Source organism: Tyto alba, unplaced genomic scaffold (assembly GCF_018691265.1).
Source record: "Tyto alba isolate M040663 unplaced genomic scaffold, T.alba_DEE_v4.0 Super-Scaffold_40, whole genome shotgun sequence".
NCBI lineage: Eukaryota > Metazoa > Chordata > Aves > Strigiformes > Tytonidae > Tyto > Tyto alba.
The window spans coordinates 16102412-16128487 of record NW_024881316.1 but is presented as its reverse complement, the minus strand read 5'-3'; the positions used below and the strand labels follow the sequence as shown (position 1 = coordinate 16128487).

Genomic DNA, 26076 nt, shown 5'->3' with positions numbered 1-26076 from the left:
TTGCATTACCTGCTGTGCATTTTAAGAAGCTGTGATGTTCTGTGCTTCTGAGCAGACAGAAAACTAGATTATTAAGGTCTTTCCTCTTCCAAAATGTTAAATAGCCCATTAGTACAATACCAGAAGATTGTTAAAATATAGTTAGAGCATTCATTGACATACTTGTCAGTACCTTACCAATGTTGTCTTCATGCGCTATTGTTTTCTCTTTACAGTGTTAGCAGGTCGAAGACTATTTCTGATATTCCCATCGAGAATTTCTTCTTTCTGTGACTGAATTGCCAAGCTTAACTCAGGATGCATTTTGCATTTTCTGTTTTTCTTACTGCAAGACGTCATTTGATTTAGGAGTCACAGACTATTCTTTTAAAGGATTCAGCAAATATCTGTACTCTTACATGATAGCTTGAGGTTGTCACTTGCATTTATTGCTGACAGGAACAGTGTTTAAGCATTCAGTGCTGTACTTGCTTGTTACTACTGTCCCTGGCTTGTAACAGACTGATCTCTTTAGTATATAATAAGTGATAGATTCATGTAACTTTCTCTGGGTGTGTTTCATATTGCTAAAGTGCACTCAGTTTGGTTATTTTTTCAGGAAGGAATAATTCATAAGATAGCTAGTTATAGTTGGGCCAGTTGTCAAATACCTAACCCATGTGTAGGTGTACGAGGGATGTCCTTGCCTTCATTCTTGCATGCTGCTCCATAGAGCACAGTTGGTTAGTGGGACCATCTTACCACTTTACAAAATAAATCCTTGAAGTTCTTTCGTGATGTGTGTCCTCTCCTGCTGTTCTGATCTTTGAGCCTAACATATGGGGAACAAATCCAGAATTTCCAGTCTGGACTGGTGGTTCAGCAGTTTGATAGATAAGAATGAATACAAGAATTGTTCATACTTCAGTCAAAATAAGGACTCTTCTTGCCTTTATGTTGTAATTGTAACCTATTCCCACATACTAATCTATCTTGTTGAATTTCAAAACCTAGATGGCCCTTCACCCACTCTCTTAACCAAATGTAATACATACTGCTTTAATTTAGTTTTTCTGTAGCTAGTGGATCATCTTAAATTCATGCACACTCTTAGAGAAAGAAAAAACAAAAAACAAACCAAAACCAAAACTAACCCCCACAGATTCTGAATTTTCTGATAAAAGGAGGCCAGTTACGAACATTTTCTTGTTAGGGATTACTGCTGTAAGGACCACACGAACAACAGTTTAGCTTATTAGGTGAATGAAGGATATTCTTATCCTGCATTCTTTTTTTCAGTGGCTTAGTTTTGTCAAAGAACAGTGAAACTTTCACTGATGGGTGAAATTCTGCACTTGTGATAGTTCAAGGTATTGTTATTATAACCAACATACAATTGTGTAAGGGACTGTTTTGGTATATGTAACCTGTTTGGAACAGTAACTACAGGATATTAAGTATTGCATACTGGGTTATTTTGAATAAGCTTAAGTGTCTGTAATGCTTTATTTACATTTTAGTAAGTTTTCAGTAATGAACTTACCTGAAGAGTCATGCTTTCTAGCTAAATATTCTATTAATGAAGTCAAAAAAAGACTGTAGACTTAAGTATTAATCTCTCCCATCCTGTTACTGTTTAAAGATTCACCTCTGCCCGTAGTTTTATTGTATAGGGTTTGTTTGTATAAACCTAAATCAAAATCACTGCCTTACCAATGTCCAACAAAACATAAAAACAAGCATTGCATTCTCTCCACAGATGTTTCAGACCTGATCAGAGCACATCCACAGATCAGACATTTACAAAACCGTTTTCACTGAGCTTTTTGATGAGTGCACCTACATTTTTCCCTTCCTTACTTTGATGGGAATACAGACAATGTCTTGGTTTTTTGATAGACAAATAAGGTGTTAGTGGAAATTAAAAAAAAATTTAAAATAAAATGGATTTAATAATAGCAAGTTTTTTTGTTACAGGTTAAAAGTTATGCCATTGCACAGTGGTCTATTATTTCTCAACACATTCAAGCACTTCCTTGGCAGCTCTTGCCAACTCTGAACATGGGTACTTCCTTCCATCCCTTTTTTAGTTCTTTTTACATTTACACAAATTATCATAGTACTTCATTTGCATAGCAGAAACCAAGGATAATGATGTTTTGTGTTTCAGTTTTTACTTTTTAGTACATACAACAGATATATAAAATAACATGCTGACTTCTGGCTTTCTCCTTTTCAAATTGGCTAGTTCTTATGAAAACTCAGCAGTTATTTACCTTGAAAACAAAAAAAAAATCAAGAGTAATGAAGAAGCCTGCGCTTCTACATTGTATTTGCTGTTTGTTTTGAGTACCTAACCATATAAATTAAGACATCTCTAATCCTCTGAATACTAGAATTTTCTTCTGTCTGGATGTGGGACTTATAGTGAAATCCAACCGTAATATGTATTTTTTTCTCCTTTTTCTATTAAAGCAGTCATACTTTACTATGTATATGTGTGTTAAGTTCCAGAAAGGTATGTGGGTTTTATTTTGTTTTTAAGGTAAATAATTGCTGAGGGTTTTTTAGACAGTCTAAACATTTAGTCCAGATATTCTGTTACTTAGATTGGGACTGCCTTCTATTGACAAATACTACCTTATAAACTTAGTATGATTTATAAAATGTAACAAAAAAACCTGAAAACGTTGCATGTATGTTACCTTACTTAAAGGTCACATAATTAATTTGAAAGCAGATATCCACTTCTGTCTATTACTGAGCTGTAGGCTGAATTTAAATGGAAAATATAAGTACCTACCTTCTTCTTACTAAACTGTCGTTAATGAAGGAATTTAGTTGGGAGTAATGGATGTGTGTAGGCCACTGCGACTGCTGTAAACACTTGATGTTTGATTAAAACTCATACTACCAACATTATGTAACTCCTTTTCAGATTTTGGTCACTAAGTCTGCTTGAAAATGTGATTATGTTATAAATGATTGTCTTGATTTAATACCTTAATTGTGATAGTGTTTCATCTTGTAACGCATGTATCACAACAAAATCTCCAAATCTATAAAGGTTTGTGATCCAGTCACTGTCTGTAGTGAAGATTGGTGGTGTGTTCATGTTGACGTGCAGCACGGAAGGTGCTTAATAGTTACCCTTTCAATATTTTGAACTCTTCAACTAGAGAAAATCCTGAAGGTTGATCATGTAGTTAAGCTGCTAGATTAAGTGCAGGAAAATCAGATACTTGAGATTCTTGAGCTACTCGTAGTGATTTGTATCACAAAGTTGAAGTCTCTTTTTTTCCCGTCTTGTCTGCTGAATAGGGATGAAAAACTCTTCCGATCAGTGGGGCTTGACTCAAATTAGTATTATTGTAGTACAGTATTGCCTAAAATTCAGGAATCGAGTGATAGGAAGAAGGGATATGCAAGGACAGCGAGAAGAAATGTTCCCTGTACATCTGCACTTGCATGTATAAAAATATAAACCAACCAAAAAGTTATCAACTGTTACCTGGTTAAGCAAATCCAATATCAAACTCTTAACCCGAATAGTTTTGTTGTTTGAGTTTTGTTTTGTTTTGGTTTTTTTTTATCATGAGGTCTTAACTTAAATTGCTTTTACCTTCACTAGTTTTCAATAGCTTGTATAAAATTTTCTCACATTATTAAATCCCTTTTAGATTTTTTATTTAGTAATATTTCTTTAAAAAAAGTTATTTGATGAACAGCTGAATTAATATAGTCTGTGGTTGTGTCCTATGCTCCTGAAATGTCATGCTTTTACTACTTCTAGATCCAGCCCTTTGTCCACTGCGAGATTCCTCTGTGCTTTTCCTTATGAACCTCTAGTGTTAAGAAGTTCATAGGATCAGTTGATAGAATATGATAGTGTAACCTTGTTTCTATCAGACCCTGGACTTTAAATGGTATGTCAAAGAGACATATATCATTAATATGTTCTGAGTTTTTTGAGACTTCTAGAACATTTGTTCTTTCAAGGAACTTTCTGACCATTACATTACCCTGGTTTTAGTGTTGTATGTTAATTGTCTTGAAACTTGAAAACCCAGATTTCAGTTGGGATGTGCCTATTTTGCAACTTGCTAGTACTTCATGATTAAATTTTCTGATGATTCTGTCTGCACTGGGTATGTTCCGTTCAAAGAACAGGATTGTAGAGCAGATTGTATTTTACCGCTGTCCTACTTGGAAGCATATCTGACACCATATGAGCCATTTCAGTGTGCCATCTAGAACAGTCTGCTTTGACTCAAATCTGATCACCCAGCAGGCTGTGATATTCTATTCCAGCACCTACTGGTGTTTTTCACTACTTAAGTGTGAGGCAGAAAGCAGTGCTGCTTAACAGCTTTTTGTGCTGCAAGGGCACAAGACTTAGAGTTTCACAAACATAATAGTTTGGCAAAGCTCAGATTCAACAAATAAAATGATAAAACATGAGATTAGGTATGTTTATTGACTTGCTTGCTTGTTTAAACTCGTTAAGTCTTAAACATTTGAGAAGTCATTCCTGTACTCTGCTTGTGTTTTCTTTTCTAGTATCTCTTTCAAAGTCACTTAACTGGAAGCCAGAGACGATTTGAGATACCCTTAAGTATTTAGGGCAAATAGCTGTCAGCTTTTTATTTCTCAGGTGACAACGTTAAACAGAAGGTTGACTGTAAATTAGTCTGGATGATGACTGACCAGCTGGTGTTGCACAGTCTTGATTTGGGAGCGTGTGGGATGAGTATGTTTACCTTTCAAGAAGTTGGTGCTTGAATGGGATGCTATTAGGATACTTTTGAGGAGCTGAACTGTTAAGTCAGAACATTTATGATGCTTCTAAACTTCATATTCTAGAAAAGAGAGTTTTACCGTTTGGTCAGTTTTGATAGATCTTGTTTATTGTTATGTTATGATCAATCAGATTGTAACAGTCATCTTGTGATCAGTCAGAAATGCTCTGAAAGCTTCTGATACTCGGTAAAAGGGTTCGCAGTGCTAAACTGAAAACAGATTTACAAAGCAAGCTAGCACTTTGCTTGCTTTTAGCTTTTGGGCAAATGTAGAGAAAGGATTAGGAATTGATTATCAGCTTTTTGGGGAATTTTGTTCCTTCATTTTTTTTCACTGTTCATATCAGGACAAATGGCGGGAGCAAAACTTCGGTTGAGTAATATTTCTGAGAAATATTTTGAATCAATCAGAATGCTTTTTCATATCACTTTATTTAGTGAAATTAAATTTTCCAGTTAATTTTACAAGCAAAGTTTAAGAGTTGTATTTCCATGATTTAAAAGTATTTGTACTATCAACATGCTGTTAAAAGTGGCTTGTTTTTTGAACATCTCAAATGTAGTGGTTTGTGTCCTGTCCCAAAAGTGTGCAGGATAATTATTAGGGTCTAACAATCTTTGAAGGACTACTATATTATTGATCTACCATATCTTTATATCAGCTTTTACTAGAAAGGATAATGGTAAGTAATCTCTCCAGAATTACTTCTTTTACATAATAATGAGATTAAAGTGTCAAAAGGCAACAAATGAAGAAACCAAAGAAATGCTAAGAGATATTGGTGAATATACTATCTCTGTGCAGAGCACTATTGAGATATTTGTGCACGTGAGAATCCTTTTATTTTCTTTTTGAGATGTGTTGTGTTGTTTCAGTTACCAGCCATCTTACATTCATATATTTTCTGCATTTATTTTCTCTCATGAGTAATAAGAGGGAAATTCCTGAATGTGCAATTCAGTCTGTTCACATATTATGCCCTTTAAGTCATACTAAAGAAGTTAATATTATGCCTTCATAAAATGTATACGTAGAAGTAAAAAATCAACTATAAATAGTCATAATTTCATTAATAAAGGCAGTGTCTTTTTGCAGTGACAGGGTTGAGTGAAGGAGAGCTGGTTCATAGTGTTTTGGATGGTGATAAAATTTGAAAAGAATCTTCGCTTTTTCTTTCAGGAAAAAAACATTGTGCATATTCTTACTTGTCTATTTTATTCTAGAATGAATGTTTTTATGCCTGCCAGAGGATCCTAACAAGTTGTATTATTGATTCAGAAATACTTTGTTGATTTTTGGGTTTGTATGGCTGTTTTTATAAAAGCAGGACTATGTACAAATACACCAGAGTCTTTTCTTAAACCATTTTTCTGTATGTTTGCAGTGAAAATGCTCAGAATGTGTCTTGTCCTGTAACTGTGGTACATGGTAGACGTTTTCACCATGCGCATGCACAGACAGCAGTAGTAAAAACAGCAGCCCAAAGGTAAGATTACATTTGTTTCTCCAGATGTTCCAATTGAAAAAAGTCCTTTCTGGTTTTGTAAGTAATTGCTTTCTTTAGACTCTGAAGTGTAAGGAAACATAAGTAATTACATGGTGCATTTTTGATCATGAGCTTTGATCTAAATTGCTCAAGTTTCACAAATCTTACCATTTAGAACTTACTATTGTATAATCTTAAAATTTACTAATTTTAAAGCACACTGTGTCACATTCAGTAGGAGAGCACCTGCTAATGTAACTACATTTAGAAAATATTTTGAAATGGATAAACATAGCGTGCAGTAGAAATTCACACAACTGACATGATCATCAAATACTAATTCATAGCAACTCCAGCTTGAATAAAATCCATCTAAAGATTAATTTATGGATCTGTTGATCCCATGTAGTCTAAATAGATCATAAAGCATATAAACTGGGATGTGTCACAGAAGCAAGGTTTTGCATTTATATAAATAATTGTTAGAATAGGTGACTGGAAACTGGAGAATATTACTCAGCCGTGCTGAATTAAACTTAATTGTTTGGAAAAATTAAAATTATATCAGATTTCTATAAATTGTAGGGTTGCTTTAAAATTATTTTTTTTACAGGCTTTTTGCACCCAACATGTGTCACAAACATATGACCTAACCATTGCTGTAAAGAATTTTGTTTCAAAATTTCTCATTCAGAGCTCTTTTTTATCCATTACTTTAATGGATCCATCAGCCCTCTTAAGTGCTTCATCCTGTCAGCATTTTGTAACCTCCTTCTTCTGCCCCTTTTCTTCCCTTCTGTTTTTTAGTATAGATTTTTGGGAGTGGTGGGATCATATGTAGGCATCATCCTGTTTTTCATCCTACTTCCCTTGCTTTCATTTGCTATCTTCAAAAAAATAAAGCCCATATATTAATGAGAATGAATGATGTGATCCAAATGTATTAGGGTAATCTGACATTGAAGAAACAGACTGAAAAATGGATTTTGCAGTCTTGTCTCTGAGGACCTACCCCATTGTTGCTTCCTTCCATTTCTAACTGTACTATCATCTGTAAATGGAAAATAGCATGGACATTTCCTTTCCCTTAGTAATAGCGGATGCAGTAGTAGAGATCTCCCTTTTCTTTATGTTTCTTCCCATCATTGCAAGGCAGGGGTGACTAAGGAAGGTTGGCAGAACTCTTCCCACGGATTAAACTGAAAGGCAAGGTTTATGTTACCGGTGCGGTTTAGGCTGAACCAGCTGTGCTCTTTTTTTCTTACATGCAGTGCTTTTTAGAATATTTTTGTTCAGTGTTCCATTGAGGGAAACATGGGGGATCTCTAAGATTTCAGGCCTTTACCTTTTACCTTTTATACCTTTCACTCTTTTTTTTTTTTTTTTTTTTAATTGAGAGATAAAATCTTGATCTGCAGTGCTAATTAAAACGATATGAAGTAAGCAAAATCATGCAAGGCTGCTCTTTCTTAGCTCTCTGAATGTTGACCCTAATGTTATTAGTGTACTTGATTAAGCTTTGCTGTAAGATGGTTCTTTGAGACAGCCAGTCAGCATGGATTCATCTTATCTAGTTAAGTGTCATAGGTTTATTCAACATGCAAGAGAGTCCACTCCAGTGATTCTTAATCTTGAGGAGATGTTAGACTTGCCTGCTTGCCTTTCCCACCTATGGGACTTGCTTCTTTGTAAACCTACAATGTAATGTGAGGAAAAAAAAAAATAGCAACTTTGTATGTGTGACTCACAGAAAGGAAATGAATGCATAATATAGACAAGCTGAATATTGCATGATGTAATTGGATAGCAGTTATCTTAAATGTTGCTTAATATGTTATGTTTTGGAGTTTTTATTGTAGTTCATTTACATTACCAACAGACAATTAACTCTTACACTAAAAATGCTTTAGGAGTTTCAAAGGGAGGAAATAGTAATAACAATTCCAAGCAATGTTTTACTACTAGAAGATGTCAGAACCAATGTGGTCTAATTGACTGAGGATGAGCTTTATAGAGGAACTGTGTAAAGGATTCTTAATTCCAGTATCTTTTGCCAATTGACTCGGATGACTGCTTTTTAAAAGCTGCTTCTAAATATGTTTTTGAATAAGATAATTGAAAATTAATAGAATATGGCCTCCTGTCATACTTTTTTTTTTAATTAAGAAAAAGGGAGGCATCTCAAGGCTTCTTGATATCAAAATGTAGGTTTATCAGTGAGAAGACAATAGTTGCTATAAAAATAAATAACTAAAATAGGACTATAAAACTGTTCATAATACAAAATTCCAGTGGGTAATTTGTTTTGGTCATATATTTTTAGTTGTTTGGGAACTTTTTAATATCTTTTTTTTTGCTAGTTTTTACTGACATTAGAAAACAGTTGAGTTTAAAAACAAATTCTGATGGTGTCTCCTCAGAAAGGAGTTTATACAGTGAATGTGGGTGGTGAACCAAAAATAAAATACTAGGTATGTATCAAGACAAAGAAAAGCTGGTAGTGTGGAAAGTGAGTTCTAAGGTGGTGGGTGTTTTTTTCCTATACTAATTTACAGGCAACACAAAGATGTATTCTTTTACATTGTTTGCATTTGTAGAACTGTTATTACTGTTTACCATACCATAAAACATGGGGAAAATAGTTTTAAGTGACCTAACATATTGTTCTTGAATCTATAGTGGATTATTGAAAGGATAACCAAAAATAAAAACATGATGAAATTAGTTCTGAGCAGATTGAGACTCTGGCACTGGTGTTAGAGATTCTGTGGTTTATACAAGGTTCTTTGGGTGAGGATGGTGTCACATGGGGCAAGCTAATTATGAAACTCAGTTTTAATCTCTATCAAGTTGAATTTGGATCTTGTGATGTGTACTGTATTTCTCATATCTTTCTCCAACTTCTTTGCACATGCATGTTAATTTAAATTCTGGCTGAGTATCTGTTTCACTCACATTTAAAATATAAGTTTCCAGTACAACAAAATTGGACATTTCAAAATAATATTTTGATAAATATTAATACATGTTTTTTCCAGTGAAATCTGGAGATTAAATTAAAATTTGTTCACTTCTGATACAAGAGATTTTCAGATACAGCTTAGCGTAGTGCTGTAGTTGGTCCAAATTATTTTGCTTCATTGTGTAGTTCTAAGTTACGCTATTGACTGACTGTTCTCCAGGACCTTGGCATTGGAATAGCATGTATGTACCTACAGCATGCCTAACAAATCTTATGCACGAGCTGAATGAAGCAATTCATAGGGACACTGCTTGTTATAATTCCTGGATCCGCCCCGGACTCTCATTTCTTAATCTTTGAGATGTCAAAGTGAGAATTGTTTTAAATGCATTATATTAATATGGGATTTGGTGGATTTGGCAGTGTTAGGTTTACAGTTGGACTCAATGATCTTAAAGGTCTTTACCAACTGAAATGATTCTATGATTTTAAAACAAGTGACACATCTAATTTAATGACAGTGTACAGTATATGAGGCATTCTGGAAATTTTTTTCCTGCCTTTAAGCTTCCTTAGCATTGAAATTTACAGTTCTTAACAGTGTGACTCTACAGCACCTGTAAACAGTTAATTCAAGTTACATATTAACTGTGCCATGGATACAGAGGTACTGGATATGGCTCCATACAGACCTGGTTTGAATCTGACTAGATTTATAAACTCACGTGACCTGCACAAACCCAGTGGTCATTGTTTGTAAAAGCTAGCTCTGTTTGGAAGCAATTTTTCCCCACTTTCATGAAGCACTGGCTGATTCCCCCCACCCCAGTCTAAGTTCCAGTTGTCACATTCAGTTTTGAATTCCTTTTACTCTGCCCAGAGAACTGTGGAGATTGTGTTTTCATACTGCACTCTGTAGGATTATCAGGATTACTTTCTTACCTGGTTTACTTTCAGTCCTGCTGTTCCTCTTGGTTACAGAGAGGTAGAGAATTTACTGTGTTCTTGTGAGTGTTCTGTTTGTGAAAATGGAAGAATTAGTTTATTATTACTCTAATGTCATTACTCTTTAATTTGACTGAAGTAAAGCAGGAAACAGTTTGAACTTGTTCTGTTTTAGAATAATATTAGTATAATGCATATACAACAGATAGTTGTTAGACTTTTGATATTTGGAAGGAACAGCCACATGGATTAAAAGCTAAAGATACTGTTTTCAAGTTGTCTTTGTGCTGTTCTTGGTTAGGTCTATTTTTATATCAGCCTTGGTATACAAAGGACCTTGGTTTCGAGCACCATCTACATTCACTGATGTTAAAGGAGACTCTTCTGAAACTAATGGCCCTAATTCTTAAATATTTTTAGAGCTTCTTTTTAGCCCAAACCTCAGGAGGAGGCTAGTTGGTTCTGTTTGTCCTTCTCTATCCAGTAGCTGATTACATGTGGTCTCCTAAATATTTCAGTAGTATTTTCTGTTTTTTTTTTTTTTTTTTCTCAGCTTAAACAATTAAATATTTTTTGAATAGTTAGAAACAAGTTGTTAATTTGGTTTATCTTCTTTTGCATAACAATCAGGGATTGGAAATGAGGCTTGATCTTAATTCATATATTAAGATTCTGTCATGTCAGGTTCTACATTGCAGTGAATCAAGTGAAATGACCAGGTTGAGTTCAGAATTAATCAAATTTTACACACTGAAAAAGGGGCAAGACAATGTCATATTTAGATCACTGACCATTGCTGTCTGTGAAGTAACGTTTGTTTGTCTATGGCTACTGTTACAAAAATGCTGTGAAAAATAATAATGCTCATTTGAAAACTAGTCCAGTGAATGCAAGAGACAATGAAACAGTTACGATTTCTATTTAATAACTTGAATTTAGTGATGTGCAACGCATGTGGGTCTTTGCATCTTATGTTTTTTTTTCTTTTTTCATATTTTAAGCAATCTGGACCGAAAGGAAAGGTAAGCTTACTGTTGATGAAATGAGCATGGCAATGACCATTAAGAAAATTAACGAATGAATGCTTTATGAATGCTAATTAAAGCATATTCAATCCAGTCAATCATTTCTGCTCATGTGTGAGGAGTGTTGGTTGTTTTTCTTCTGTTTTTGTGGTTCACTTACTTCCTTTTACGGAAAAAGGACCTTTAGATCCATCTCTAAGTAATGCCATGTTAATGTGAACTGTGGGTACATTTCCGCTGGAAATGTATCTATGTTTATATATCCAGTGGGCAAATAGATAAATTTTAACTTTCCCTGGAATTTAAGAATTCACTGCTAATTCTTTTCATAGAGTAGCAAACTTTAGGTAATAGCATGGTTCTGAAGCGTATCTCGGTAGGGTGTTTAACAGCTGTCACTGTCATCTCAGCTTGGTTTGACTAGCATTAAAGGTTTTTATTGCATTACTGTGTACATTCTGTTCATGAAGTATATATGTTAAAACAATTAACAGAAGACATACAGCAAAACCAGGCACCGGTTTTTCATTGCTCATTTCAGGCTCATTTCTCACTCATTTTACATCTGGCTTATTGCTGTTAATATTTTGTTAGTAATATGAAATAGCATACATTTGTTTTTCTTCCTATATAGCTTAAATTTTTGTTAGTGGAAAAGTTTTGTGCACAGTAATGAATTGAGGTTTTGTAAATATCCTGTCTACGCAGGTGTGTTTTGTCATTATATGCTTGATACTAGGTTGAATTGCTTAAACAGTGTATATAATGTTTAACCAATAATGATATAAATAACACAGAAATATAGTGTAGATCTGTTCTTTGTGAATTCAGGATTTTCTAGATTTATTTCTAATTCAGTAGTAAAATCAAGCCTTTCTTTTTTTACTGCCTTTTGTTATTAAAAGAAATATCAGAGATACTCATCAGTTAGTTTTGGCCCTGTAAGAAGGGACTTGGTCATTCTCTTGCTGCATAGGCTTTGAGTTCATGTATTTTTTTCCTGTTTTTCTTTGTGCTGCATTTATGTTATTAGATAACTATTCAGCTATTAATGTTTTTAATTTGTCAGTGTATGTCATAGAAGACTAGGGTTGATTTGCATGCTGATGATCTTAATTTTCCCTTGGGGCACCTGTTGCTTCTTAATCTAGTACTACTGGATATGTTCTTTTTTCCTTCCCTGCTTTTTGTTGCTGTCCTAGCAGGGGAAGAAGATAATTTAGGCAGGAGCTGCTAAATTTAGTTTTAATCATTACCATCATGGTAAGTGCAGCTGTAAGCTCCTGACTTTCTGGGCCAAATGGGGTTACTGACCTGCGTATTAAAAACCCAACTCCCTGTGCTGCTGCTTCTCTCTTCCAGCCTTTGACTTTTGTGCTCTGATTTTCCTATAAGTCACTGAAGGTAAATCTCACCTCAGCAGCTTTCTGCTTCTATCTTACCATACTTTACTCTGTTTTTCTATAATGATGTAGGAACCAAAAGCCTGCCTGAAGTGATATGACTCCAAGTAGGTAGTATACAGAGGCAGAGTGAGGAAAGGCTGAATAAGGCAGCCTGTCAAAGAGCCAGGCTGAGCATTAAACACATCTCTTCTGTGAATCTACACCTCAAAAAATTTAGGAGTTGATGCAGCCTTGCATATACATGGTATTTTTGATGTGCCTCATATCAAATTGTGGGTAGTTTTGAAAGCTCTGCTCTAAGACAGCACTGTATCCTAAATTCCCAGATCCAGATGTTTCTTTGGGTTTACTCCTTTCTGGCACAGACAGAAATTGTTAACCCTGTCCTCCCCACTCCCCCCCCCCCCCCCCCCCCTTTTTTTTTTTTCCTTATTTCTTCCCCTAGAGAAGTAATTCTAATACGAAAATTTCACTTGGGCTGGAGGGTGTCACAGAAGTCTCTCTGCCAGACCAAGGTGAAGATACTAAGGTCCAATTCCATCAGCAAAGGGACATGGCATTCATCTTGAATGTGCACTGAGAATACTAAATAGGTGATACCATTCTGTCTGGGCAAAACATGTTTAATCAAGAATGCTATACTGTTTAGCTGCTAAGATCTGTTGAAAGTTCAGGACTTCCCACAGTCCAGACTACCTCAGTATTTTTGTCATGTCTGTTGCAGGAGGAGCCTGATCTTTCTTGGTATTGTAATTAATATTTTGCTGTTTGATGCTTTACTACTTCTTGAGGTTGCTTTTATCAACTACTGGTCTACATCCCTTGTGCTTAAAGGTGTTAAAATCAAAACTGCTTGTAATGGATGAGATAAAGGAGATGCCTAAAGTTACTTAATTTCTAAGCATGGAGCCTTTTCTTCAAGCAAAATCTAAATCTTGTAAATATTTTTGAGAAACCTCACAGGCAAAAAAAAAAAAGTATATTTTTAATATCTACTAGCATGGTAGGCACAGCAATCGATATTGTGTTTGTTGTTTTTTGTTAGGCACACAGTATGTAGATAGTTTTGCATCTTTCTTTTTAGCGGTTCAGTCCCTCATTTATTCCTTTTGAAACAGCAAACTGTTAGTTTTAAGTTAGGATTTAACAGCAAGGAGGCATTTGTTTTGAAGTATTGTGTTTTTTAATCTCTTACGAGAATTTTTTTCTTTTCCAAATAGTCCTTTTAAAGATAGATGTCATTTTTGAATCAGTTTTAAAAAAAACCAATAGTTTCCATTCTGTTTTGGTACTTGCATGTAATTAAACCGCTCAGTGTAGCAAGTTCTTTACTGGAGAAGGTATCAGTGGATCTGCAGATGTTCAAATGGCAACAAGCACTGTGCTGAGGGGGGAGCCTTTGCTTTTTTGTCTGTAAAAATTTTATGGTGGTGAGCTCTGCCTTTTTGTTTGCGTGGGGGGTTTTCAGGAAAGGAAACTAATAGGAGGTGCTTCAAATTGCTGCCTTCTTGTGGGAGGGCTGACACTGTCTCCAAAAAAGCTTTTTCAGATGAAATCTACAATTAAGTAGTGTCTAAAATTGTCTTCACTTTTGTTTCTGACGCAAAGCAAGTTCAAACCTGACCATGAATTGCTCACCAAGTTAAACTGTGTTGGGAAGCCTTACTTGACTTGGAGCTGCTTTTCGTAGCTTAGGCTTGGGTGTTACTGGTTCATTGTGAGCATTTGAGTAAAAGTCTTACATTGTGGGAGAAAGAAGATATTAATTTGATTGTAGCCCTTGTGTATTCTTGCAAGTTTTTGACCATTTAGTAAGTATCAATATGAGTCTATGCTGATAACACAAAATTCAGACAAGGGTAAATAGTGCCACTACTGTATTCCGTTTTATTGTAAAAAAATTATTTAGCAGTATATGGTGATGAATTTATCATCTTAGAAAGATAAATATTTGTGTCATGTTAAAAATATAATACAAACCTCTACAACTTTTGAAGAAAGATCATAACTTTGAACTGTCCAGAGACCTTGAATTGTCAAACTAATCTTTAAAAGAAGTTTTAGTATTTTAAATCTACCATGCTGTTTTCATTGCTTTCAGTTAAATGTCAAATAATTTCAATATTGTTTCTCTTAAATAACAATTAAATGTTTTATATTTAAAACATTTTTACAGAAAATACTTTTTCTGACAGTGGTTATCTTCAAAACAAGGCATATTGTTATGGAATACTACTAGAAGATAATTATAACATGTCAGACAACAGCTCATGCATCCTTACTGGAAAGTTTATATTTTGCATATCTCCTGTAATGATGTTACATGGTGTTTTCTACCCTTTAGAATGTCATTTACATTAGTTTTGATAGTAAGAGCTTCTCATTATGTAATGATTAGTTTGAGCTCTGCCTTATATTTCCACCAATTCTGTCTTTAAGGTAATCACTTGTGATTTAAATTTTTAAAGAAAATGTTCAAAAAAATAATACTCTTAAATTATGAACAAATATTCATGTTGAGTTTCTGATTTTGGTTCAGTTTTTATGTGTGAAGGGATTAAAAAAAACTTTCTTGGGGGAGCAAGATTATTTCAGAAACGTTTGACACAGTCAGTAACAAATAAACTGCTTAATGTGTCATCTGTGATAGGTTTGTGGGAACTCGTGGTAAAGTACTATGACACCCCTACATTCTGTCTTGCAATCCAGCCATGCTTGTTTCTCAATCCTTCTTTCTGCCCAAATTTTCCTTCGTGCTGCTGCAGCCCTTCAACATAATAAAATGTGTTTGTATTTAGGTAAGAAGTATCCCAAAGGGCACTGTAGATTAATCTTGTTCCAAATATGTTAGTTAATAATAAAATATGGGAAAACCCAGAGGAATATTACCTAGAAATGCAGAAAATTCAAAGATTTTTTGATTTGATGCTGTGCTGAAAGAAATAAAAAATTATGCCTAGCGCTGAAGTCTACTTCAGCCATAGCCAAATTTTTGTCAGGTGTGTCCTCAAAATTTTGCTGTTAGTTTGAGATGTTGCCTACAGCTGTTTTCTTTCCCCCCTTGCTGTTGATTTATGTCCTTGTAATCAGAGGTAGCAGTATGGGATGTGTGTGACCCATTTGCAGCCCAGTGCACTGGCTTAACTTGCCAATAAAAACAGTTTCCACTGAAGTTGTTGGCAAGGCCTTCTGTGTTTCAGGTGTGTGCTGTCATCCGTTTTAACAGGAACAGTAAGCTACAGCTGCAGAGCAGGGAAAGATAGCTGAGAAAGCGACCTGCCACAAGCAGTAACTGAGATACAGTGAGCTTCAGGAATCTGAATTTGACAGTAGCACAATTTGACACGTGTGTGTAAACTGAAAATACCTCTCAGGAGACTCAAAAAAAATCTTGCTATAATGTTTTATATTGTATTAATTAGCACAAAAATATGTGATATGTGTATTATGCAAATTATACTAGCAAAAAAAAAGTTTTATTATCCACTAACTTGTTTATATTGTTACATTTTAAAACACAAATATGTAGGAACTATGTATTCTTCTGTGTTGTTCTTTTCACTTTTTGGCCACAACAATTTTTGATGTCAGATCTCTTTGTTCTGCATCTTTTCTTCATGTTTTTAAAATTGTGGAACTTGTGGAATATACTTTAATATTAAAATAATAATTGTTTCTATTTTGGATCTTAAAAGTATCTATTCTGTACTTCATGAATGAAGAGGAGATGCAGGCTTCAGTCTTTGAAGACTTGGGTCTGAAAGTAAGAGACTCCTGAACTATTGATAACTATCAAAGGGGATTTAGTTCAGAAATGTTTCTAAGACCCTTACTGTAGCTGTTCTTACTGTTCTGATTATATTTTTTTAAGTGTACAAATAGCATGTAACAGGAGAATTTATTATTTGTAGCTTTCAGATACATTTCATGTTTGTTTCGTTCATGTATAATTCTGGCTAAATTATAATGGTGTCTGTGAAAAGAATAACCGTCTGTCTAATTAATTTTCCAGAAAAGAATACCCCCCTCAGCTCCAGAAAGTAGAAACTGACCACATTAGATTACCACGGTCTCAAGGAGTGGGTAAGTTATGTTTAGAGTTCTCATTTCTTTTAAGCTGAATAATTTTTTTAATACCTGCTTTGGGCAAGAGTGTTGTCAAACTTTGTGTAAGCTTTAGTGCATCCTAATATCATGTTATTTTAGATTTATATAATTTTGTGCATGAAGGGAGGATTTTGCTCTTTTTGACAGACTTCTGCAAACTGTTCAGTCATCAGTCATGTTATAAATAACTTTAAATTAGGCTTCGGTTATATTAAAAACAACTGAAATTAGGAAAATTTAGAATCATACAGTTGTTGGAGATGAAACAGATCTCTGGAGATCATCTAGCCTGAGCCCAAGCCCCCAGCTCGTTCTTGAATTATTGATGAGGAACTTCTGTATCACTGTTAGTTTGTGCAAGATATGACATGATAAATAACAGTTGACATGAAGTATATTCATGTAGCGGATAGAAGAGCCAGCATCGGCACTGCTCAGCTGAAATATGCTCTTAGACTGTTGGTTAGGGACCATTGATGGAGATGCAATAGAAAAAATACAGTTTGCTTTGAGGTGTGGAAATTGCAAAGTTGGAAAAGAAAAATCACTGCATGTTTGAACTTTGTCAGTACAGATATAGATACAGTCAGTAAACCTGCTATTCAGCTGCTTGGCAGTCTGCACTGGCCAGTCATTCTGCTGTGCCTTTTTAGGTTAATGTTAAGTAGAGCTTCATCAGTTCTATGCAAAAGTATGTTAACTTATTTAAAAAGCACCTATTATAGTTTCTTTTTGAAAACAAGTCATTCTTTAGTTTTGAGATATCTTCTAATAGTAGGGTGTTTGTGAGACTATCAGTATGTATACTGAAAAAGTGTTCATATCTATTAAAAAAAATACAGACTTTAAAAGATTCAAATATGGAGACTGCAGTTAAACTAGGGAGTATAAATAGCACTTTTACCATTAAGGCAGTCTTGTACAACATACTGCCCTTCTCAAAAGAAAATCTCACTCTGTATGTTGTTATTTTGTGTTTCTTTGTTCCTATACTCTTCCAGTATTCAAATGAATGCCCCAGTATAAAATAGGATATGGCAGTATAGTTCACTGTACTGCTGAGTCCTGTGTTGAAGGAATAAATCCTAATTACACAGAACATTTGCAATTACTCTAAATGCATTCACCAGCAGTCCTTTAGTGAAAATTACCATCGGCATAATCTAGCAGATCCCCTCCTACTGTGGGTAGTGGTTGCTCCATTCTAGCTGTATAGTTAGTATAGAGTTTCAAGTCCAAAGCCTCCTTCAAAGATACCAAGCTACAAATTGTCACCGAGAGACACTGAAATAATAACACAAGATTTTCAGAGTTACTTTGGGGAATTTTTTTCTTATTCATACAACAGATCATGAGACCGTTGAAGCAGTGTAGTTTAGATGTTTAAAAAAGTGTTTGTTTAGTTCGAGTTAGTGTATGTGAAGAAATATGTTGATCATAATTTTAACAGCATATGAGTAGACATTTCTTAATAACATTCTTGCATTTTGTCTTTCTTAGACAGTATAATGGAAAACACAGAAGAGTCAGAATCAGAATCTGAAATTAAGAGAAAGGTGCAACAAAAACGTCACTGCAATTCATATCCAGCTGACTTGACTCTATCTTCTACAAAAAAATGCTTAACTCAGTTAAAGGTGGGTTAGATTTTAAAAACATGTAAATTTCTGTTTAACTTTAAAAGTTGATGCATATTTTAAAAATGGACATTCATTTGTAAAATAAGTTAATGATCTAAAAATCCTTAGAGTTGGGAGGAAGATTTACATAACTACATTTTTAAAAAATGTTATGATGATAGACATATTTAAGTGTTAATATTGATACTAGCTACGAAATATTTATTTTCTGATTTGAACAAACAGATGCTGCATTGGAAAGCAAAAAAACCCGTGTTTAAATTGATTGGCTGATCAACAAACAAGAAACTAGTAATTTTGGTTTGCTGTTTATGAAATAGAAGAACAGTATTTTACTCTTTTGAATTTTATTTTTTTTTTTTTTTTTAGTGTCATGATTTTCTGTAGTCATAAGAATAAAGATACAGGTACTGCAAAGATGCAAGTACTTCTTACTAAGTTGCTCTCGTTCTCAGTGAAACTAGCACAGGTATCCAAATGGCATTCTCAGGTCTAGATGCAGCCAACCATAATGTTTTTTCTGGAACTGTTCTTAATACCTGATGTAAGGTATTTTGGCGGTTCCTGTAAGTCTCCCTGTATTTCTTATCTTCTCAGGTTACTATGGAAGATTTATAATGCCCACATGCAGATCACACTGCGTAACTATCAAAGCAAAACTTCCTTTAAGGAGATCTTTTTAACAAACAAACAAGTAGATAGTAGATCTGTGATTATTATATATCATTGGCTTGTGTTTGTGCCTGTGTATTAGAAAGTAAGTCAGATGGTATTTCTTTGTTAGGATGAATCATTTGGTACTACTCTTACACATTTCCATTACATACTTAATTAATTTTATGTTACTTGGAAATTCTAACAGCTGAATTTTTGATCTACATATGATATCTATACAGATATGATCTATACAAGCAAGTAATGAAGCAACAAAACAAAAGACATTACAGTTCTGTGGGGTTTGTTTTAATTGTTACATTGATAACTTTATTTATGCTTGTTTAAATATTCATTGCAGCCCACCTTGTATCCTGTCAGGTAAGGGACAAAACCAGAAAAGAGTCTTCTAGATTGAAGTGGTCATTGATGGAAACAATTTAAAAATAAATGGAATCTTGTCACTGCCTTGATAAAATAATTTTCACTCTGTAGATCTAACAAATGTCATCTTTTAATACATAAAGTTTCTTCCCTACAATTACGTGAATTTGCATGAGAGGAAGGAGAGCGGCCTCGTCATTTGTGGCTGGATTGTTATCTGTGTAGGCCGTTTGCAGTAACTCCTAGCTCTGACTAGAAGACTCTGTGTATGTGTGAAAGTGAGGTGTTCTTTCAGCATACTCCTCCCTATTCCAAAGCCATGGTACTGACTTTCAGAACTACATTGTATACACATGGAAAGAGAGGGCTGGAGCTGTATATGGAAGCATCAGCAACTTTGTGTCCTTGAGCCAGATAGCGTGTAGCTGACCACATTGCTCAAACAAGCTGTTCTCTGTCTCCCTGGTAAAACAGTGGCAGACTTGATTACATTGTCCCAGGGGTGTGATTTTACATTCAAAGCCATCAGACAGATTGCACTTGTAAACAACATTTAATAATTACATCTGGTACTTCTTCCCATGCATATCTTAGAAATCTGTGAAGTTGAGAACACTAGCAGTCATGAATGGAAACCGGTTTCTTTTTCTCAGACACGAGTGGAGTGCCTGTGGTAAAACTGTCAAGCAGTAAGCTTAAAAAAGGCAAAACCCCTGTATTTTTCACATGATGTATTATGAGAGTTCAACAAGAGACGAATAAATCTGTGATGCTACATCATCATTAAACAAGTTGATTTAAAATCTACCACTGATTCAGGAAATGTCTGAATTGGTAATTACATCAAGTAAGGAGGATATGTCCTTACTCTGTTCCCTGTGCTCCCAGCCATCTACCATTGGCCACCGCTGAAAGTACAGCACAGGGCTAGATAAACCGTTACTCCAGTCCCATAGGATAGTTATGATCCCGTAAGACTGTATAGTTTGTGGGTATATATTATGTTCTGGATATAGAACAGATCTTACTGCAGATGAATTCACTAGCACAACTCTTGGTTTTATTTTCTTTTTTAAATCGGTTAACAGTTTTATACTTTATTACATTAAAGGGATTTAGCATAATGATTTATGCATTTGTCATGAACCATATGCATTTTCATGAGCCATGAGTTGCCAAAATGTGTAGATGATCAATCAGAGGTTTAGGCAACCTCTGAACAATTCAAAAGAGTTGGTTGTGGTTTTGTGCCAGAGGAATTATAGACATAACCAGCTGCTTGTCAGGCAAAGTGCAAATGGTTTTCATCTTATTAGATTGTAACAGGTTGTACTTTCTACTTGTTAAAAATATATGTAATTTTTGAAGGAAGGAGGATTTTCTGCTTCAAAGCTGAAAAATAACAAAAACTTTGGATTCTGAAATGTTTGGAGATTATGCCCTATACAGATACTCTGCCTTTAGTATTTGTATTTTGCAAATGTCTCAGTTCAACCCCAGCCAGCAACTAAGCACCACACAGCAACTCACTCCCACCTGGTGGGGTGAGGGAGAGAATTAGAAGGGTAAAAGTGAGAAAACTTGTGGGTTGAGATAAAGACAGCTTAATAGGTAAAGCAAAAGCCACGTGCAAAGGATTAATTTGCTACTTCCCATCATCAGGCAGGCATTCAGCTGTCTCCAGAAGAGCAGGGCTTCATCATGTGTAACAGTTACTTGGGAAGACAAATGCCAGAACTCTGAATGTTCTTCCCCTTTCCTCCTTCTTCCCCCAGCTGTATATGCTGAGCATGACAACATACAGTGTGGGATATCCCTTTGGTCAGTTGGGGTCAGCTGTCCCAGCTGTGTCCCCTCCCAACTCCTTGTGCACCCCCAGCCTCCTTGCTGGTGGGACGGTGAGAAAAGCAGAAAAGGCCTTGACTCTGTGTAAGTGCTGCTCAGCAATAACAAAAACATCTCTTCATTATCAACACTGTTTTCAGCACAGATCCAAAACATAGGCCATACTAGCTACTATGAAGAAAATTAACTGTATCCCAGACAAAACCAACACAGCAGATTTCAAAGTTTTTAAAAAACGCTGTATTATACAAGTTATAAGGCAGACACATTTCTAGGTAGAACTCATCTACTTAAGTAGTCATTTATCTTAAAATATCATCTAAAAAGAGTTATGCCTCTCTTAATTAAGCACTGCTACCCCTACCATCATGATGCAGGCTCTCAAACCACGGAAAGGAAGTTGGTTTTAAATTTTTGTTGTGTGGTTGAAGTAGAGGGGTGCAGTTATTCTATACTTGAGATCCTACAGGTATGATTGATAGCTTCTGCTGAATATTTTACTGTCTGGTTGAAATTCTTCAATGTGATTAGCAAAATCTTTGTAAAAACTACGTCCTATAACTGAGCACTGAGGCACAACACAGTTTTTCATGTCACTTGCTATCTTATCCCACCACTCAGGTTTTAAAGGTCTGATACATTTTATACAGTGGGAATTTTTTGCATTTGTTTTGCTATGGTATGTGTAGCTTTGTTAAATTGCAGACATTTTGTAAAAATAATATTTTGTCCTTGTATGACTTTTGTCTTTACATGTGTTTTTAAAAATGATTGAAGGTCCCACACCTGAAGAAGTCCTCTTTATTAGAAAGGTGTTCATGGCTGGGAGTGGAGGGGTGCCAATTATGATAGCTATGTTTTAAAAATAGGTTAAAAATTTTTTTCTGGGATGGTAGGTATTTATTAGCTTCAGTGGTTCACATTACAGTGGTTATGTCATTTGAGCTCAGTGCTCCAGGAGACAATAACGTACATTAAATTTCAGTTCTAGAAGTTTACTGTATGCAACTCAGTACACATTCAGTAGCTTATGTGTTAGTATTGAATCCCTTAGACTTAGAAGTCCAAGTTCTGCACTTGTGATACATAATTAAAGTGGGACCTAGTACATGTTAGAGAAACAAAACACATCTCTGTCTTTTCAGCGATAGGATACGTTTTCCCCTGTAGCCCCTGCTTTTCTCTTGAAAGTTTGGGGAACTCCTTTTCCTCAAGTCTTGTTTTCTTTTCTGAGACACTGGACTCTAAAGCAGTGTATTTCCTTTTCTTTTGATTTTGCCCTCCCATCCCCCAACCCCCCTTTTTTAAGTTTGGTGGGGTTTTTGTTGTTGTTGGTTTGGTTTGGGTTTTTTTGTGTTTTTTTGTTTTGGTTTGGTTTGGTTTTTTACTTTTTTATTTATTTTGAGAAAGTGATCTTTTTTTCTGCGTGCTTTGCCGGGCTGTTAGAAGATATCTTGAGAGGGTGAATGAATTTCATGACCTAAGAGGTTGCTTCTAGTCCTCTTTAGCATTGTTCTGTGGATCCTTAGGTTACTTTATTTTCATCCAGTGAAACTATTTTTACAGGAATAGTGTAACTTGGACCTTCTTGCTGATGGATGTATTCACCTGAATGGTGTGCAAATTTTACATATAGAAAGAAAAAAGGCAAGAAGGAAAATCTGAGTTGTTGAACATTAATCACTTTTAAAAAATTGCCAGAAATGTCATTTGCTCCTGTTAGAAGGTTTTTCATTTTCTTAAATGAAAAAAATAAAATGTATTCTGACGTTTGCTTTCTTTGCTTACTGTAATTGCTAATATACTGTTGTCAGTCTTCATTCTGAATAGAAATTAAATGCAAGATTTGGAAATGGTATTTATGTACATACATAGTTAATAATTTTGTGTGTGTGTGTGTGTTTCCCCTCTAGCTTTTGGAACAAATCGATTATTCTACTGATTGCCCAAATTGTGGGCGGGCAAATGAAAATCAGACCAAATGCCGACATTGTGAAAGTCCTTCTCTAAAGGATTTGCAAAGAGTCTCCAGACAAACTGTGACATTAAGCGAATCTGTGGGACCTTTATCACGTACTTCGATACATCAGAATTCAACAGGGCAAAAATCTTCAGGTACAGGGTTCAACACAAAGAAGTTTTATAGTTCTACTGTTGGGAAAGGTCCAACAGATATTCTACTGAGTAATGAAGTTGTAGGACATTCCATGTTACGACAGAATGGAAAAGTTGGTCTTATAACTGGGACAAAAAATCCTAAAATTACAGGAAGCTTAAGACAGAAGAATACAAGACCGTCTGAACTAAATGATCCAAGTAAGTATCTTTTTATTAACATAGCCATAAACTGGAAACCCAAAATACCGTATAATGAAGGAACTGTCCTTGCAGGTTTGCATTACTGATTTTGCATGGAATTTTTTTGTGGATGTGTTCTTGGGGAAGAGGGATGGACCTTTTTATAATTTCTTTTTCATATACTGAGGTACTCTCTGAGAAAGATGAACATTGGGGAAAACAAAAATTATTTCATGATTTTTTTTTTTTTTTTAAAAAGACTTTATAATTTTAAAATAATTATTAGCAGAATTCCATCATTCATTCTCCCAAAGGGAAGGACAGTCATTGACCTTTATTTTATATTTTCCCCTCTTTTCTTTCAAGCTATGCATTTATTTAAATTTCATAATTTGTAAAATGTTAATTTCTGTGATTTCTCTGTGTGAACTCAATTTATAAGCAAGAAGGAACAGGAATTTGGGAAATTATGTTTGGAGTTCCATGCTTAGTTTACTAGACCATGTTGTCTTACTGATTTGAACAATTTAAATTGTAATTTGTCTTGTCAGTTTTTCTTAAGTTGCGTTATTCACTGTCAGTTCTTCATAGAATCATAGAATGGTTTGGGTTGGAAGGGACCTTAAAGATCCTCTAGCTCCAACCCCCCTGCCATGGCTGGTTCCCCCAGCCCAGGTTGCTCCAAGCCCCGTCCAACCTGGCCTTGAACCCTTCCGGGGGGGGGCAGCCACAGCTGCTCTGGGCAACCTGTGCCAGGGTCTCACCACCCTCACAGAGAAGAATTCTTGATTGAACCAAGAAATGTATGGCTCTGCTTCTGTGTCTAGAGGTGGGTTTATGATACCCATGTTGTAGTTAGTTGTAAGAAATAAAAAATGAGGGAGAGAGCACCTGCAAGCAGATTCCAATGAACAGTAATAAAAACATCATATAATGATAGATGTGGACTTCTTTTGGCACTGCAGGACAATTACATAAATTGATTTTCAAGCAATAGCTTAAAAGTAATTTCTGTTACAGAGAACTGTAGCGGTTGAGAATTTAATATTTTCTGTTTAGTTGTTTTGTCTAGTGATGATGATGAGGAGGAGGATAGTGGCAGCACTAGGAGAATGGAAAGCATTTCACCTCGTCCTGCAGATTCAGCCCGCTCCTCCCCAGCTCCTTCTACAGGAAAGGTGGAAGCAGCATTAAAGGAAAACAGTTGTGGAATAGAACAGAGAATAGGTAGTATAACAACAGATACAGAAATTGCAGTCACACTACCAAGAAAAGCAAGAATGAAAGATCAGGTACTATTTAATGCTTTGTTTAAAGAAAAAAAAAATCAAATCATAATTGGAAAATGTAAAAGCTTGTTTTGCATTGTCAGAAGTTGACTATATGTGATTGTTTTCTTATTTAGCAGCTCATCGAGTAGTATCTCTGCTTATATAATACTGGAAACATAAGAAAATGTGTTCATATTTTTACAAGTCTTCATAATGATTTGAATTATGCTTTTAACATAGATACTTCTGTGTTGAACGTATACTCTTTAAGACTGGGCAGGGTTTCTCTATGAAACTGAAGGGCCTCCTTAGTTTGTGGAAGAATGTCAGTACCAGCTGTTGCCTGGTAAGACTGAGCATATGAAGATAAATATGAAAAGAGACACTGGGAACAATAGTGACCCTTGAAAATTAAAATACTTTGACAAATGTCCCAATTAATAGTATTTATTTTAATGATTTCATGATGGGGCTTTTTTTAGTTGAGTACCACTGCAAGAATTGGATAAACAAAGACAAAAAATGCACTATGAGCCAACTCCTTAAGTGCTGACAAATGGGACAGCTTTCACAGTATGTTAAAACCTTAACTACCTCAGTAGTGAGCCATTAAGAAAAATAAATACCCTGTGGCAACTGGTGTTCAATTAATAATGATGATTAAACTGTTCTTGGGTCACTTGTCCAGTTTCACTATTGTGAGTTTAGTTCAACAAGAGTATCCCACCAGATCTCCAACTGCAGTCTCAAATCCTTTGTGTTTTCTGAGTTAGAACATTAAAGTAATAATGCCAAAACCTTCATGCTATGTTGAGATTCAGAAGCCAACATTCTAGTGCTGTAATTGATGAAATTATGGATATTTATAATATGGTATATAATTAGTCACCATTGTCAATATAAAGTTGTGAACCTCTACCCTTCAATAAAGCTGTGGGGCTAAAAGCTTGGACGATAAATAGTTTTGGATGTCAGTTATTCTGGTGTTATGTGCTAGATTAATTGAAAGTGTTGCATTGTGAAGGCACTGGTGTCTAAGACTTCTGAAACTCTCCCAAATGTTTTCTTCTGTATATCCATAAGTTGCTGTTGAGCAGTCTTTAAGAACCAGTTGTAACATTGGAAATTAACTGCATATTTTAGACAAAAGTAGAAAAGAGTTTACTTTTGAACACAAAGGGAAAAAAAATTTTGGTGAAACTTAACACAAAATTTGCACTGATTCAAGGAAACTACCAAGAATTGCAGGTATCACAGTGTTTTTGTCAGATATG

The 26076-nt window shown here is 35.1% G+C and overlaps 1 protein-coding gene across 2 annotated transcripts in view; it reads left to right on the top strand.

Annotated features, from left to right (window-relative positions):
- Positions 1–26076, top strand: part of SENP6 (SUMO specific peptidase 6) — an 82244-nt gene that overhangs the window by 27697 nt on the left and 28471 nt on the right. Inside the window, exons 5-10 of one of the 2 annotated variants that reach the window (XM_033002732.2) lie at positions 6164–6265; positions 11174–11194; positions 16616–16686; positions 18211–18347; positions 23147–23549; positions 24591–24823. In XM_033002732.2, coding sequence (XP_032858623.2) covers positions 6164–6265; positions 11174–11194; positions 16616–16686; positions 18211–18347; positions 23147–23549; positions 24591–24823 — 967 coding nt within the window. The remainder of the gene's footprint in view (positions 1–6163; positions 6266–11173; positions 11195–16615; positions 16687–18210; positions 18348–23146; positions 23550–24590; positions 24824–26076) is intronic. The other variant, XM_033002733.2, reaches the window with a different exon arrangement.